Genomic DNA, 18,552 nt, shown 5'->3' on the forward strand with positions numbered 1-18,552 from the left:
ATCTCAATATCTACCATGATCATAGTAGGCCTCTGATTAAACAGTATTTAATTTCTAAGTGTATAATACTCGCGTAAAATCAAACAAGAAAAATACAATTATGAAATATCCTATTTGGCAGTCCATAGATAGATGGTTCAAAGAATACACGGGTAAGTTAAACGATCAAATAGTGCAAATAGATGATTTGAACCTTGAATACAACGATGTAATGATGTGGTAATGAGAAGATGGATTGCCAATTTTGCGTAAACGAATTGCATTGCATTCTAATGTTAGAATCCAAAAAATTGCGACATAATTAAAAAAAAAACACGATGTTTAAAAAAACTAGTGCGAGTCGAACTCAGGTTCCGAACAAATGAGCTAAAGAGCAACTGCAAAAAAATAGTCACCCATCCATTATATGACCGTGCCAACCGATGCTTAACCTCTAATTTTTAATATTTGTTGCTATAGCGTCAACAGAAATACATGATCCCTGAAAATTTCAACTATCTGAAATAACTTTTTATATTGCGAAATAAATAATTATCATTATTGCATTAAAAAGCTGTCTATCATAATTCATGAGATACAAACCTGGTGACAAACTGACAGACTGACAGACGGACAGGGAAGAACAAGGGTCCAGTTTTTTCCGTTGCGAAACCCTAAAAAGAATATAAATCTTTACATAAAAAAACAACTCGACATTCCAACTATTCTTTTTGAATTGATTTAGAAACGGACATAAAAATAAACACACTTTTGCATTAGTAGCGGGAATCAGATCTAAATATACGAATATACAATTCGTGTAGGTTTGTCGCAGTGAGGCAACAGAGAATCTGCTAATATTTAGTTAAAAACATATTGAGTGTAAAATACTTTTTGCACAGTTGGTTCATGTTATCGATGCTAAGATTGACCGCCGTAGCCTTCATGCAATGTAAGTTTTCCATGTTTAAAACACACAAACTTTCCTATTATATTATTAAGTATAGATTAAATTAATATTTGAATTAAACTATATATTTCAAATAGATCGGAGTGTATTGAAATGTTTAATTTTTGGTATCACGTTAAATTAAAACTAAGTACACAAACTCCACAGCGTTATTCATTGTTGTATGTAACTTTTGGTCTCTCACTGAGTTTTACAGTGCGGTCACAATATCTTTTTTCACCCTAGCGTGGCTCAGTTTATAAGAAAAAAAAACTGGCAAGTGGTAATTACTAGGAACAAAATACTTCACCAAATGATGATCTAATGTAATGTTGTTTCAGACGCGCCTGTGAGCGCCCGTGACCGACGCGGAAACAGTGTTAACATTTTCGACTGGAAATTAATAGTTTTTGCTATGGTTGGTTTATATTTATTTACGCTGTTGCATATTTTTGATGTCGGACTGTATTATATTTAATTTAACATTTAGTTTACTATGAAAACGCAAAATACATTGTATTTGTGTTTGTCTGTTTTTCGGGGATTTAAACCATAATTTATGTTTTAAAATGTGTTAAAAAGCCAAAATCTGTGGTATATAAAGAATGATTATGTCAAAAAGAATCGTACTTAGCAAAAGTAAAATATCTCTTTAAATTTAATTGAAGAAAAAACTAAACGAGGAAGAGATAATATTTCGATCGTCACGTGATAAAATTCACAAACTCTTTTCATTATTACAATATGTAACATAAATAGATATACGTTTGATACATCAGTCATACCTTTATTAGCCTCCACGAAGGTTACACGGGGTGGTGAGCTCTTCAGGTTTACCCTTTCAGCTATCGTGAGACAAACACGTGAACGAAGTGGTTTTACTTTACTAAAAAATTCAATTTTTAACTTTCTTCTAATAAATAAACGCAGTTTATTTTATTTTCATTTGTTATTGATAGCTGCATAGGTTTTAATCCTCTTTTTATGAATACGAGTTATATAAACGGTAAGTTTAATTTGATTTAAGTTTAATTTAACTTAATAAATAATTTGATACAGGTTTGTTTTTGTCGATAAATTTTTCCCTAAAGTGTACCATATGACACTATGCAGTTTTTTTAGTAATTAAAATGTTATTTATTTATAGAAAGGCGAGTAAAAGAATATAGTGAAAACAATGCATTTAAACCCAATATTTCCCATCAAAGATATATAATATCTAATCCAGAATAATAATTGACTGAATTTCAATTACAATTTTCACATATCATAATACGATATTCACAAAAAGTAAAGTAACAATTAGAAGTTAGAAACTTTTTAATGGATTTTAAACGCGATTTATTCATTATATTATTAAACCGACGTTTCGAACACTTTACAGCGAGCGTGGTCACGGGGAGACACTGTTAAAAAGTTTTTAATTCCTAAATGTATAATACTCGCGTAAAATCAAACACAAGAAAACTCTAAAGTAACGATATAAAAATGCGTTATTATTAGTACAAAAATAGATTTTATAATTAAATTAGACTAGCTGTCTATTAGATAAACATCTCTTGTATAATATAAAACGCAGTAAGCAACTGCAATGAATATAAACACAAGTTTAATTTCTCATTGTACATAATCTTACAAAGTCTGGTGGTCATACCGCGAATAATGTATTAATACTTATTTAAAATTTGCTAATCAAAATATTTATAAATATCACAATTTACGCTTGAAACGGAGACTCGATTAATGTTGTTTTTATTATTTGTGTTATTGTTTTTTCTTCTTAAATAAGAGGAAAATGATTTTATGTTAACAAAAATAACATTGTTCAAAAGATGGAGAGTGAAAGAAAACTTTATCCGAATTGCGATTCGAATGTATGGCTTCGGTCCTGTGGGGAGGAAACTGTTGAGCCCCTGAAAGGAGAAATCACAGGTAACGCTATTAATTAATTAGTTGAATACTTATATGTAGGAAATAGATTTTCATAAAAATGTCTATGCAGCACCGATGTATTGTATATTAATAATTTGTTTTTCATAATCATACTAACCTAAAGTACGAATATACTCCAATAAGCTTGTTAAAAGTATTTTTATCTCATACATAACATATTTTTATGTATTACTTTTTACTAATTTATTATATTAATGGCATACGGGCAATAAATACATTTAACATTGATACAATAAGGTTTATCCATTAATTTTCATAGTATTTATTTTCAAACTCATCCAATAGAGGTATAATATTTACAATAGTCATCGAAATTATGTAAATATGTTATTTAAGAACATATTCATTTAATTTTCTATGAAATGATTCATTAAAATCACATATCAATAGAATATTATAATATTACGGTATTGTAAACCTTATCCGAGTTGTTTTAAAGGTTAAATTATTCTGCTACAGGCCGCATACCGGCTTGGCTACGCGGGACATTGCTACGAAACGGGCCGGGCTCGCTCAATGTTGGTTCCATGCGATTTAAGCACTTGTTCGATAGCTCGGCGCTACTCCATAGGTGTGTATTTGATGAATTGAAGCAATTGTTTTACTTTTACATCAATACAAGCAATGTTAGCGTTTTTAAAGAATCTATAATTTTCTTCAAATTCCCAATTGTCAATGATCGTAGGTGGGGCTTTTTCCTGGTCTTGATCTTTAAGAAGAAGAAGAATCTACAATGGGGAATGCTTTCTTACCCTGAAAAAATGCAGTTTAAGCCAATACAACGGCAATATTTTTCTAATTATATTCAAGCTTAATTAATATATTAACTTTAACATACATCATCGTCAGCTGTTTTAATCTCTTTTAATTTATAATTATCATTAAAGTCATTTGTGCCTATCTTCTATCTAATCTTAGGCAACATTTTTAAGTTCTTTTAAAGCGGTGCGCAAAAAATATATAAACATATTTCCTACGCAGTTCATATTCGCAACACCACTTTTTATGAATTTTTCGTGTGAATTATTAAATTTTATGACCAGCGCATGTATCCTTATTAAAGGAATGTGTCTTTAAATATTTTAGATGAATAAAGTTAATAAAGTCTATAGAGAATAGAAAAAAACGATCCTCAAACGAACTCGCCTACTTCGCCGTGTCGGAGCAATACTTGACGCGGCTTGGACACCTATGATCCCACCTCAGCAGTCCATTCCCTTTTAGTCTTGTTATTATGTGTCTACGAGGACATTCCGAATGAATTAAATAGCTATATAAATTATAAATGAAGTCATATTTCTTTATATCTTCAATTAAATGTCTAAACACAAACAGATCATTAACAATTTCTTGCCAGATTTGCAATCCACGGTGGGCAGGCTACGTATCAATGTCGATTTCTTCGCTCCAACACTTACAAGAAGAACCATGCGGCGCAGCGGATTGTAGTCACGGAGTTCGGTACCAGGGCCGTTCCCGATCCGTGTCATACTATCTTTGATCGGTAAATATTCATTTGTCTCTCATTTACTTCTAAACCAAAAGAGTGATGTTATGATTTTGGTCACTATGGGAGCGCTTATACGATACGCTACTGGATGCGCTATACACTATATTGTGTGATGAATCAAATTATCCTGCTGCCTGCAATCGCAACGCGGGCCGCCATGCAAATTTGCTCAAAAACAATTTTTTATTATTAACTTTCATACGATTGACCACCATTAAAACAAAATAGTAATATTGAAATGCGACTAAGTATAAGATTTTATTAACAACACAACATGTTTTTACAGAGTGTCCGCCATTTTCAATCCAGCAGAATCAATATCAGACAATGCAATGATATCTGTATACCCATTCGGAGATGAAATATACGCATTTACAGAAGGCCCTATCATTCACCGGTAATACGCTGTGTTTATATTTTTTCGTCGATTTCAAACGGCGTTGTCAGTTTACAAACACTCGCTTTAGGCATACATTACTTAGTATATCGAGAATTCAGAATCAAAATACTTAGGATTGGTTGGGAGGTGGGTTAGGTTGAGTTTGTTTTATTTTCAAATAATATAGAAATTGGGAACCTCGCGAGAAGGGATCCCGTCCACTTACCATCTGCTCCTGACAGAGGCTTGAAAAAAAAAAAACAAACGACGCCGCTTTTAAATAATGAAATCAAACAAATTATTTGCTACATGTAAATTAGAAAAAAAAAGATCGGAATTCAAACATAAATTCAGTTTCAAATAGACAAATTTAAAAAATTAATAAAAAATGGGCTTTAATTGATTTGCTCTTCTTATCTTATTTTCGCTATTATTTCTTACTTTATGATTTAGTTATCGTATTACAGCACAGTTATTTTACAGGATAGATGCCACAACCCTGGACACACTGGACAGGATAAATCTTATGGACCGTGTTGCTCTCTTAAACCACACATCACATCCGCATGTCATGCCAAATGGTACAACTATCTTTAACACATAATTTCGTTACCATAAACTAAGAATATAATAAGTTTTTCAATTCGACTGTTTTTTTTTTGTTTTTGTTAATCGATTATCTTTCGTCTTTTAACCGATTGACTCCATTGTTTTGTGTTTGAGAATTGTGAGACAATTTGAAGTGGGTACTTTGAGAATTTTTAAATTATCTATGTTTTAGACTTGTATTAATTACCTTGATATAGGTATCTTCTAAGCATGTTATTTATATTGTTTTTCATCAATTACATAAACGATACTTTGGAAGGTATATACATATATTATTCGTAGCCCTTTTTATCTTGGAGTCGGTAACCGAGTTGGCGGTTCTCCTGATGGTAAGCAATTTTTACCACCTATAAACATTTGTAGAAGAAAGTGGCCACTGCAAATGCGTTGCCCGCTTTTAAAGAATTAGGAAAGGATTGACAAGGGGAATAAAGGAATGAACTGGGTGAGGGGAGGAAATGGAAACGGATGTCCTGCCTCCAGCTCCACAAATGTTTATACTTTACAAAATATGTATTGTAACATATTTGCTAACGTTTATTTTCAGGCGACGTGTATAATGTGGGAATGTCTATAGTTGCCGGGCGGATTCGGCATGTGGTCGTTAAATTTCCTTTTGAAGAGAAAGGTAAAATATTATTACATGTTACGTATTATGAATAATGTTTCGGTCGAATACTATCCGCGTAAGTCCGTATCCCGTAGGAATATCGGGATAAAAAGTTGCCTATGTATTATTCCAGTTGTCCAGCTATCTACGCACCAAATTTCATTGCAATCTGTTCAGTAGTTTTTACGTGAAAGAGTAACATACATACATATGCATCCATTTTTAGAAACTTTCGCATTTATAATATTAGTAGGAAGTAGGATCGTTCCTACAACAATAACAGATGTTGAAGCAAAAATTATTTACACGCCAGTATGGTGACAAAATTCTGTCGACACTTTTATCAAATTTTGTTTAGCTGATTTCGATACAAATGTGATAATAAAACATGCATGCACTTAAAGAAAATTATTCTTTTTACTATTTCAGGCGACATGTTCGCTAACGCTGAAGTAGTCGGTAGTATGAAACCAAGATGGCCGCTTCATCCGGCTTACATGCACACTTTTGGTAAAAAAACATAATTTTATCACATTAAATACTTACTAATCAATAGTTTTTATTGTGTATTACATTTTTGTCTGGAACATAAGAAATTTTAACTAAAATTAATTATCTATTTGTAATGGTTTGCCAGTAACAAATAAAAATTTATTATAAAATAAACATGACACTCAATGAAATATAAACCATATCTATTTCCCATGTCTTCATTAAATGAATTTTTTAACACTTCTTATTCAGATTTAAACATTTTTTTTTGATAACTACTATACAACTCGAAAAGTAAGAACGTACATTGCCTATTGTTTATTTAAAAAAAATACGTTTTTAATTTCACTAAATATGGAGTAGTAAGTGTAAGAAAAACCTGTTACAAGGTGTATGCTTGAATAATCAATTAAAATTTTGATGTATTATTTTCAGGTATAACAGAAAACTATTTTGTCATAGTGGAGCAGCCCCTTACAGTGTCGTTATTAAATATGGTTAGAAATCAACTCACAAACCAACCGCTTATAGCCAGTTTGAAGTGGTTCCCCGAGTATGAGGTTCTTACTTAATTTTTGTGTTTTTCATGCAATTAAAAGTTAATGCTTATGTATATATGATATAATTATTTGCTACTTTTGTAAATAATAAATTAATTCATCTTTTGTCAAAAGCTAGAGAACACGTTTGTTTTTTCACAAAGCAAAAAATACATTGTTAACACAAAACAAGCACAGAATTAAAAATAAAGTGTGAAGGACTTTATATTTAATTCTGTGCTTGTGTTGTAGGTATAATAACTTACTATTTATTAACCTAATGTATTTGCAAATATTTCCAGACTCACATAGTTCTTATAAGTCGAACAACAGGGGAAGAAATTAAACGCTACAGAACGGATACCATGTTTTTCTTGCATATAATTAATAGTTACGAACACGAAGGAAATCTAGTAATCGATCTTTGTGCTTATAAGGATGCCAAAGTACTAGACGCAATGTACGTAGATGCTATTGAGGTGGGTAGCTTTATAATTAGTTTAAAAAAATTGTTGTAATCTATTGTAACATTTTATAAACAGTTGCCAGTTACTGTCCATATTAATTCGCATTCTGGAAAATTTTATTAAAAGTTGCCTGTTACTGATACATATTTATTTGTACCGCAATCGATAAAGTTTAAGCAAGGTTAATTTTAATTTTAATTAAGAATTGTAGATTTATTTCGCCATCATGTTTTGTTGTATTATATGCATCATATTCTATAATGATAAAAAGATTAAAGAATGACAAACTGTTCCCACACACACAATATCGGAGAACTTTGTAGAAATGTCAATCGCATAAACATAGGTTTTATATCTACTACTACTCATAGCGCTCTAGATGTCAGATGGATCAAGTTATTGTTTCATTTTCGAGTAAAACTACGGAACCTTAACTCTGCCCCGGGCTCGATACGCACTTGACCGGTTAATTAATGTCACTGTTTCTTATCTATATACGACGTCCTCGTGTTTTAATTATGTTTCTTTCAATTGTTTACAAAGTCACTGATAACTTCTTGCAGTTTCAATGAGTACCAGTCATAAAACTTTCCAATCAAATGCATGATTTTTAAAACAATAATTGTAAACATTGAGCGTTAATAGATATGAACAAGATTATTATGTTTGACCTTCACAAATAATTCGCATATTACATACGTGATAACGCTATTAACGCCAATATCGATGCTGCAATGTATATTTTAACGATACATTGATCGATGCTGATTTAGGAGTTAAGCAGTTCTTTTCAAGAATCAGTTCTTTTTTAGATGCATTATACAAAATACATCATTTTCGCTGATCGATTTTCTTTAGAGACTGAGATGAGTATGTGCTTATATGACTAGCCAAACCGAGATATATTTTTTCTCGGTCCCCACTGGACATCTGCCCAGGGTCCCACGGTTCTACGCTCACGCGTTAGCCACTGTGCCAAAGATTCGATTTTGAACTCTTAGACTCCATTAAATATAAAAAAAACGCTCTGCTTTATCTTGGGATTTCCAAAATAAAACCACTTAGCTTACTTCCATTTTTATTTATTTTTAAATTTAATAAATTAAAGAAATGACTGGTTTTGGGTGAAATCCGTCACCGTCACGTTATATCAAGAGGTATAATACAAAGTATAAATTTGACGTGTCATGTTTCATCTATACGAGAACACCAATACACCTTTTCTAATTGTTTTTACTACGTAGTATTTCTTATTTAATATATCTACGTTAAAAAGTAAATTTCTAACTTTAGACAATGCAAACAAACGCTGAATACGCCGAATGGTTTCGAGGTAGACCTAAAAGACTGGAGATGGACTTGAACGACCCCAATATGACAAGGATAGATGCAAAAATCTTAGCGGATGTTGGATGTGAGACACCAAAGACTTATTATGAAAAATGCAACGGTAAGGAAAATATTCAAATGATAACGGTCAAATCGCTAAGTGATCATTACAATTTTTTAATATTTTTCAACCTAAATGCGGATTGGGCAATGACGTTGTTTCATGACCTAGTTGGAGTAAAAAGAAATCCTGTCATTTGCGAAAGAGGTTAATTCTCATATTGATTAAACAGCTATCGGAAATACATAAAAAATTTAGTGTTTTTTATTAAGATAAGTTTACATATTCTAAAACATTTTTTGGGATCAAATTCTCATTTCTTGTTTAAAATTTATTCGTCTGAAAAATAGTAAACAATATCGTAAAAATGCCAAAAATCCCGTTAGTTATTCACATTATTGTGACGGTTATTTAATATCGTTTATTTGACGAATTTAATTTATATCAAGGATTGAAAAAAAAATTCATGTCATAATATTAATCAATGGAGCTGGTGGGTCACCTGACGGTCGATTGCAGACTTAACGCCTCTACAAATAGATTTTCGACTTCAAACTGTAAAGTGATTAAGAAAGGATTGACTAGAGGTACAAAGAAAGGACTGGGAATGGAAAGGAAAAGGATATGGACATCCTTTGTCTAGACTAGTCTAACATTCACATATTGTTCAGGCTTGGATTTAATATATGTTTATCTTTGGCTTATTTTATAACCTATAAACACATTGTACGTTGTCTTACTTATACCTAGTTAAGTAAATACATTTCCAATTGTTTTCAGGTCGGGCTTATAGATATTTCTACGCCATCAGTTCAGATGTAGACGCAGAACATCCAGGATCAGTAAGTTATTTGGAGGTCCATTATTATATATTGACTTAGGACTATAGAACGAAATGATGGCTTGCCTTTCTCATTATTATGAATGCATTATTTCTTGGTTGACGGGGAAATAACAGAATAGATAACTATTAATATAGTGTAACATTTTCTTTAAAATGTCGTAGAATTATTGTTCAGACGTAATATTTTCAGATAATCAAAGTGGACACGAAAACTGGTAACGTAACGTCTTGGTGGGACGATGGCTGTTATCCGAGTGAGCCTATATTTGTCCCTCGACCGGATTCTAAGGTATTTATTAACGAATATCTGAATAAATATTAACGGAACCAACACGAAAAATTATACACACACATGTACATATTTTAATCCAGTATTTGGTTGCAGTTTTCAATTTGCTTCGTTCAGAGTACATTACAGTTATAATTTCTGAATTGGGAGTGATAAAATAATACTTGTATACGTTATGTAAACATATTTATATTCTCTCTTCCAATTAAAAAGCAATATTAATGTAGATTTTGTATCTACATATGTTAAATGAGTAATTAAAATTAAAACGACATCATATCGAGTTAAATTTAAAAGAGGGTTCCGTTGCTTCTATTAATGTGCAAAATTTAGTCAAATATTAAAATTCGTTCATACCAGTGTATACTCTTTAATGTTACCAATTTCATCTTCTTATCATCATCACAACGGGCCTCTTATAATAGTTCACGGCAACTTCCACTACGCAAGTGCGAGTTAATGCCTGTTTCTACTTATCACTTCTATAAAGAGACATTAGTAAACATTATCGACTTATGAAACGATTAACAACAATTTTTTTATTTTTCATTGGCAGAGCAATAATATGAATACAATCTGCACAGGCTATCTATGAATACATTAGGTTTTTTTTTATGTCATAGCGAGCAACTGAGCTGGTGGTTCGCCTGATGGTAAACGACCACCACCACCCATGAACATTCGCAGAGATTCAGACCTCTGAGAATGCGCTGACTGCTTTTGCGGGATAAGGGATAAGGAAAGGTTTAATGACTGGTAAGAAGGAATGGACTGGAAAGGGTTAGGAGAAGGAAATAGGCCTCCGGCTCCCTCACTCGCCGTACGAAACGTACAGGGTGTGGTTACCACACTGTGGTACTTTCCCGGTGGGAGCTGGCCCAATTCTTGCCGAAGCATGCTCAACTCCGATAATGGTACACATAAAATCTAACTTTTCTTTGATAATTGTTGTGAAAGTTTGCGATCGTCGAAAGCGTGTGTGGTCAAGCGCTTCCCTATCAGGAATAAAAAAAAAAAAAAGAATTTCGTTGTAAAAAATAAAAGAATATAAGAATCACAGATAACATAATACTATACTAAGAATACCAAACATAAATAAACCACCGAAAAGAGTCAGTAACTGCGGTGTTTCGTTTCGCTTTCGAAGCGCCACAGCTATATTTTAAATATATCTTCCATTTAAGTGTGTGTGGCTCGGTATCCTTATATAGAAATGATTTTCAATCGCCAATTAAATTCCAATTTGTGAAGGATGGATACGTACAAATTAAAACAAACTTGGAACTTGAAATTGAACAAAATTGTCTTATATTAAAGCATCACTATTTACTTATTTATTTATGTAATATAGCGGTATCTACTACAAAAGAAACATTTTAAATCGCCTTTCACAACTAGACCAAATTTTCCTTCTGTATGTTTCGGTTTTCTTCTGACTGAGTTTCATTGGCAGATAGCTGATAGCTTCCCTATGAAACTTTGTATTTTTAACTCATTTACTATTCGTATAAAAAAGCGCGGCGCTGGTAGTTCGAAATCTCAAAAATTGTTATAAATTAAACGATCGTGCACTAATAAAAATCAAAATAGTCGTTGCAATTGGAATTTTGTTTTGTTACTTATTTGTTATATGTATAATACTATAATATACTTTTTATTTATAATTACTATATTTGATAAACAATAAACTTTAAAATGCTGAAGTAATGGTGGAAATTATAAGAATATTATCAGGATTTTGAGTCGAACTATAGAACCCTAAAACGAATGTTACTTTCCGTTATTCGCCCGAGCTTTGATGCTTGAAAATAATAAAAAAAGCTTTGATACGAGACACTGATAAAATTGATGCCCTAAGGTCAATGGATTCCAAGATTTGTTTTGATTTTGAAGGCAGTAATAAGCATGTGATATATTTTTAATCTACAGTAATATAATAAAGGGGAAGAATTTGTATTTTTGATTGTTTGTTTATAATGGAATGGAAAGACAGCTTAATTTATTGTTTATAGCGCTTTAAGCGATCCAGGCAGACATACAAAAATTAAAAAAAAACATGTTTGTGTCTTTTCGTATATTATGTATATAAACATATGTATTTATAAAAAGTTATTTCAATATTACAAATGGACACTCCAATGTTATCCATTAGTATAGATAGTATTAGTTACATGAAATTAATAACATTTATCACAATTAAAAGTTGATGCAATCTGTAAATATTATGAATGCGAGTTTGGATATTTCGATGGATGAATGTTTGTGAAGTCATTTATTCATAGGAAACAACATCTATCAAAGGCAATGGAGCTGGTGGGTCGCCTGATGGTAAGCGCTACCACCGCCCATGAACATTTAGATTAGCGTAAGGCTATTTACAGAGATGTCTTTAAAAAGTGTAGAATCAAGAAAGGGTTGATGAGGGGAATAAAGGAGGAGTGTGAAGGATAAGGAAACGGATACGGGCCTTCCCCACTCACCGAACGAAACACAGTAATTATTATTATTTCACACATGTCGCTAGGAGCACTACGCGTTGCAAAATTGATACACGAAACGTTCTCTCCGAAAAGCGTCAACATTTATACGTATATATAAAGTTTCCAACAATATTGTTGCTTCAAATCAACTTAAAAATAATCACGCAAGAAACAGCTGATGGAATCCGGATGAAGCTTGGCAAACATTTTATAGATTATAGACTATATTATCAGATATGCTATGTCTGCTGTTATCGTCAGCTAGTAATATGATAAATAAAATTAACTAATCCCTCTTCAATACTATTAGATTCCCCACACTTATATTCTTTCAATCATAGTTATAATAAAACATTTATTTATTCAGTAGACTTCTTCTTGAAGCACTTATGAATCGTCATGACATAGTTATAGCATTTACAAGTTGACACTGGTTCAGAAAGCAGTTTCTTTACAGAAGAACCAACATGAAACTCTGTAGTTCCTTTTTTAAAAACGTATTGATTAAACATTCCACATGATATCATAATTAATATAAAACAATGTCGCTTTCTCTGTCCCTATATCCCTATGTATGCTTAAATCATTAATACTACGCAACGAATTTAGATGTTTTTTTTTAATAGATATAGTGATACAAGAGGAAGGTTAATATGTATAATAATATCAATTAAACTAAGAATTACAACTACAGAAATAACGCGTGCGAAACCGCGAGCAAAACGTAGTAATATATATACATACAATGCGTATACCATAAATATAATGCCTAAGAACTGTATATCGATGAACAGAGCTACATATCGATGCTTTTTCGCTTCAGGAAGAAGACGATGGTATAATATTGAGTGCCATTTTGTTTGGGAACGAAGAACGCCGGGTGGGACTCTTAGTATTGGATGCAAAGACTTTTCAAGAGGAAGCAAGAGCTATTTTTAAAACCCCATCGCCGGCACCTAAGTGTCTGCATGGTTGGTTCTTGCCAGATAAATAGTATAGTATATATGTATATTAAAGTATATTATTTATTACTTAGTGTTTTATTTGCATTGTTTACTTAATTTAAACATCGAAAAATGTTCATATTTACCTGCAAATTGTAAATTTAAAAGTTACTGTTGACTAGTATCTCAATAACTTCTTTTAATGGTATATTGGTCCAAGAGCCCAAGGCCGGCCCAGACTAATTATACGGGCCTAAGATCTCACATATCGGAAAAATTAAACCGTTTGCACACTATGGTAGTGTCGCGGATGGATTATATTCAGCTCTCGTGGCCCCTTCACTTAAGCGGCTAGACGGAACACAGTGGGGTTTTGGTCGGTAAGAATCCGACATAACCCTCCTGCCTCGGGGGCCGAGGGTATTTATGCAAGATTTCCGCACAATAAAAAATAGGGTATCGAGCGAGTGAGGTCCACTGCACGAGCTGGCTAAATAAATATATGTTAAGAAATAATCATTTTACTATCATATACAAAAATTACACACTAGAATACATGAAAAGTTATTAATTGATTTAGGAGAAAGTAATGGTCTGGGAAAAGTATGTGTTCATATCTGCAATATGATTCTTTAATTATATTTTACTAGACGCTCGTCCCGGGTCCGTCTGGATATGACGACTCCTTTTTATCCCAAGGGAGCATTTAATCGAAGTGAAAAGTATCCTATCACCCAAGTTAGCTCATACCCTGTAAAATTTCATCGTAATCCGTGCTGTAGTTTCAGCGTGCTGGATGGACAAACATCTAAACAAACATTCACATTTATAATATAAGTGTGCTATATAGTGTGTATGGGTAGTTTATATAAATCAACCAAGATTCTAGTAGGAACTGGCATTATAATGTGGACATATATTCGTGACATATAGAATATTCTGAGAAAGAAAACAATAATGATGAAAAGACAATATATAAATACCACGTTGTCTTAAAAATATAGAAATGAATAGCAAATTCACGTCAATGTACTCCAGATGCAATGACTTTTCATTTTTCTTTTGTCTAAAATTAACCTTTAAATTTATTAGCTATGAAATAAGGTTTTAATTGATCGTTAAAGTAACAACATATTGAATTATCAGCACAACAGCAATGTAGAGGTTTATTAAACTGATTAAAAATAGTAGTTATATATAGCAATAAAAATACAGATATAATGTTTTATCCCTATTAATACCATCAAATATGCGTAACTCTGTGATTTCGAAGAAATTTGATAGGAACATAGTTCGTGCGCGGACATGGAATTTTTTTATCCCGAACATCCCACGGCAACGGGACTATGTGGGTAAGAGCTCGGGACTATCTTTTCTCTTACTTACACGGGCTGAGAGTGAGTTTTTAAAATCTCTAAAATCATTAAAAATCATTCGGAATTGTGCTGTTATTGGGTCTTATTTAAGCTTTGGTTAGTCGGTAACAAGGTAGCTTATTATTTCTCTATAATATTTTAGTTTTCTTTTCCATTAATCGTAACACTGTAGCACTGCGTATCTTTCTGTGCGTAATTCTATTTGCTATTTAGATGTTATCGGTTGTCTGGGTCAAAATTATCTTTAGCGATAACGTTATTTTAGTATTTGCAATGAGGATATTATGATTAACTGTGTGCTTCACAAAATGGTCTCGGGTCTGTCATCCCGGATTGGTCCAGGAGCTAACTAAAGGCAAACGACTGACTGGTAGATAATATTCTTCAAGAATAAAGACTTTATATTAAGACTTTATATAATAAGGCATTAAATTAACAAATTAAAATAAATAGATCTACGAAAAAAAAAAGATCTTCAATTGTCGGGAAAAGAATGAATGGAGGCAGGTGATGACAGGAGAAAATGGGCACAACCGAAGGAGACCTATACCCGAAAGGCGCTAAGGCATTTAGCGAAAATTCGAATATTTAAAAGGTTATATTCATTATTCTCTCAATGTCACGGAAAAAAGGCTTAGTATTAATAATAAATAACCGTGTGCCACACCTGAAATATGTGAATTTATGCAGTTTGTCAAGCGCGCAAACTAATTTCCTACTTGCAGTCAATTTCTAAAAAAATTGTCTTTCATAGAAGACACATGTTGAAACGATTTATGCTATTCGGATTTAAAAAAATCCTCAAAAATAATATTTACTATATTCGCATAAATATCGAAAGATTCTAAATACAATTTGAAGTTACGCTAACGAATACTTAATATGTAATATTTCATTTAATACATGTAGTCAAGAGCCACGGCTCGTACGAAACTAAATAGCGTTAACGTGCTGCTGTTTCACGCTGACCTTCTGAAGGTGAAGAGATGGCTAGAAGCGCGCTCGACTTCCCCATTAAAAATAATCTTATTTTCTTTCCAAAAGGTAATCTTCCTCGTTATCAATAACTTAATATTGTAATGGAATTGCTTTTATGCATCACTATGTAGTATAAAGCAAAGTCGCTTTCTCTGTCCCTATGATAGGTACATAGGATAGCTTAAATCTTTAAAACTACATAACAAATTTTGATGGGTTTCTTTTAAATAATTTGTATAATTACATCTATTAAACTATTCTGAATTTAACGCGTGCGAATACGCGGGTGAAAGCTAGTTAATACTATATTGTAAGAACAAGATTACAGTGTCTATAATCTATACCTATTCTATATTGTGATTAAATAATTTTATATAAATTAGTCTAGAATAAACTTCCTTAGATTAATTGATAACATTGGGCACGCAGACGAATACTGTTAGTTACAAGACTCGTTTCAATACTTCGTAAAAATACTTAAAGAAATCCAAAAGAAGTACTGACAAACAAACAAAAGACGAAGAACCAATAAACAAAAAAAAGGAAAAGGTCATTAACACGTGTTAATGTGACCAACACAAGGAAAAGCTTTTTATGCTTAATAAAGTATTATGATTTATTCAAATAACATCCTTCTGTCCGCGTACATGTGAAAGTGTGGTAAAAGTAAGGTAAAAATGAAGAACCTCGTTCATTGTATTTTATAGCCCCTTTATCATAGTTATCCCGCACGCCGACGATGGAAGTGGGATGTGAAATGTATAATTTGTATCTTTCTTCTTTCTTCTTTCTTTCTCAGTCCGATTTAAGCCAGAGTATAGACAGACTTCTTCATCTCCATTATTTTCTGTTTCACCGCATCCATTGTCTTCCCAAGACCTTCACTATGTCGTCAGCCCAACTAGCAGGCTGACGTCCGATCTTCCTTTCTAAGATTTTGTTAGTTCATGTTAAGTACATTCCAATTCTTTATGGGCTATTATTGCTTAATGAAATTATTTAGATTTCCTGCACGCTCGCCCAATGTCCCGACTTATCGACTTAAGCCCGAGGTCCGCACCACTGATTCACCACTGCTCTGCATTATGTAAAGTAAACAAATTAAAACCCCCTAATTATGTGAAGGTCTTCAAAATTTATTTAAGTTTATAAATGATCAATTTTATATAACATGTAAGCTATTTTTAGATAAATCTTGCCAAACTTTTACTGGGTCAGCTCGAGTACAAGCGTAACATTTTAATTTTTATTTATTTCTATTTTTAGGCCTTGCGGATCGAGTTCGACGACATTCATAACTGTCTTTCACGCACAGCACCAATTATGTGTAAACAAGCAAACGGCCTTCAAAGGCTTTATATAGCTCATATCCAAAAAAAGTCCGAGATAACAATATGACGACAACGCAGCCTTTCAACAAGTTGTGTCGTAATGCTGTTAATATTATAAACAATGATCTATTTATATAAACAATATGTGTATATTTACGTGTTTATTTACACTACTTATAATTCAAAAACGGCGGAACGAATTTTAATGATTTTTATTTTGTTACATTTGTCTCTTCTTCGATTAGGATAATAACTATTTAACTTTTTGAAAAACTAAAAAAGCGACAACAGTGACTTGATAAGCTAGTTATTATATAATTTGAAACTTGATTTTGGAAAATAGTTTTAACATTTATTTTGAGCTTCGTCGAAAACTTATGAACCCATAGTTTAGTCAGAAACTAGATATAAGAGATAATAAGCTGTTCCACCTTATACCTTTAAACGAGCAATTCTTGTATATATATATATAATTGGAATCTCGGAATCGGCTCCAACGATTTTCATGAAATTTAGTATATAGGGGGTTTCGGGGGCGATAAATCGATCTAGCTAGGAATTTTTTTTTAGAAAATGTCATATTCGTGTTTTATTCGTGTTTTTTTTTCCTGACATCTATTGGTGAATAATAATACTATTTTGCTTCGTAGATAGCTGGACAACTGAAATAACACATAGGCACTTTTTAAACCGATATTCCTACGGGATACGGTTACGCAGCACGCTTACGCGGTTTCAACCGCGGGTCACAGCTAGTTACGTTATTAATTTAAAACGTCCCTAACGTTGACGTTGACGTTTTAACATCTAGAAGATACTTCCATCGCCAATTTCAACCATTTAAGTGTAGATTAGTAATAAAAATGTATGTTTTGTTTGACCTCTCAGCATTGAATAATAATATTTAATTAGTGTAGTATTGGAGTCTTTGTCTACATTAATTTCCTATTTAATCCAAATCCTAGAATGATGGATACTAGGAGGATAGACTTTCGCCTTTACAATGTATATTGAATAGCTTTTTTCCCTAAAAACGTTACAGTTGCTACTCTTATAAATAAATAATTCTTGATATTATTATTTATGCTCACTTGTAGTTTTTATTGTTTATGTCTCTTTATCAGTATTGATCCTTGTTCTTGAAAAAGTCGTAAAATCGAGAGCCATTATTTCCACTAATTACTTCCTTCTTAGTTTTGAGGGGACTTTTTTATTATTTCGACATTCTTTGTTACTTAATAAAGGGAAATCTATTGACGCCTTATATATTAAAATATATATAATATGTATCGAATTGAGGAAAACCTTCACGAGATATTTTATATATTAGTATGGATTGAGCTCCGCCTGGCGCCCAAACAAGTTAATGTCAAAGTTATTAAAATATATTACTGATAAAGTGGTTGTAATGTAAACATTGATTTAATAATCGC

At 32.3% G+C, this 18,552-nt stretch overlaps 1 protein-coding gene across 2 annotated transcripts; it reads left to right on the forward strand.

Moving 5' to 3' along the window:
* Positions 1–1,276: 1,276 nt before the first annotated feature.
* LOC119834455 (carotenoid isomerooxygenase-like) lies at positions 1,277–13,521 on the forward strand. 2 transcript variants are annotated; one of them, XM_038358819.1, is made up of 14 exons: positions 1,277–1,346; positions 2,761–2,860; positions 3,341–3,452; positions 4,239–4,385; positions 4,678–4,788; positions 5,254–5,351; positions 5,927–6,007; positions 6,419–6,499; positions 6,917–7,041; positions 7,323–7,499; positions 8,781–8,937; positions 9,658–9,719; positions 9,912–10,010; positions 13,314–13,521. In XM_038358819.1, the coding sequence occupies exons 1-14, from the start codon at positions 1,344–1,346 to the stop codon at positions 13,482–13,484; spliced, it is 1,524 nt and encodes a 507-aa protein (XP_038214747.1). In that variant the 5' UTR covers positions 1,277–1,343; the 3' UTR covers positions 13,485–13,521. The 2 variants fall into 2 exon arrangements, with proteins under 2 accessions (XP_038214747.1, XP_038214748.1); XM_038358820.1 differs by lacking the exon at positions 1,277–1,346 and adding an exon at positions 1,720–1,934.
* The last annotated feature ends 5,031 nt before the right edge of the window (positions 13,522–18,552 follow it).

The sequence above is a fragment of the Zerene cesonia genome, chromosome 19 (genome assembly GCF_012273895.1).
Source record: "Zerene cesonia ecotype Mississippi chromosome 19, Zerene_cesonia_1.1, whole genome shotgun sequence".
Taxonomy (NCBI): Eukaryota; Metazoa; Arthropoda; class Insecta; order Lepidoptera; family Pieridae; genus Zerene; species Zerene cesonia.

Bases quoted from the DNA above. Each gene is read 5' to 3' on its own strand.
- LOC119834455 (XM_038358819.1), top strand. The intron at 6,500-6,916 runs GTAAAAAAACAT...TATTATTTTCAG, and splicing joins GGCTTACATGCACACTTTTG to GTATAACAGAAAACTATTTT. The intron at 7,042-7,322 runs GTTCTTACTTAA...AAATATTTCCAG, and splicing joins AGTGGTTCCCCGAGTATGAG to ACTCACATAGTTCTTATAAG.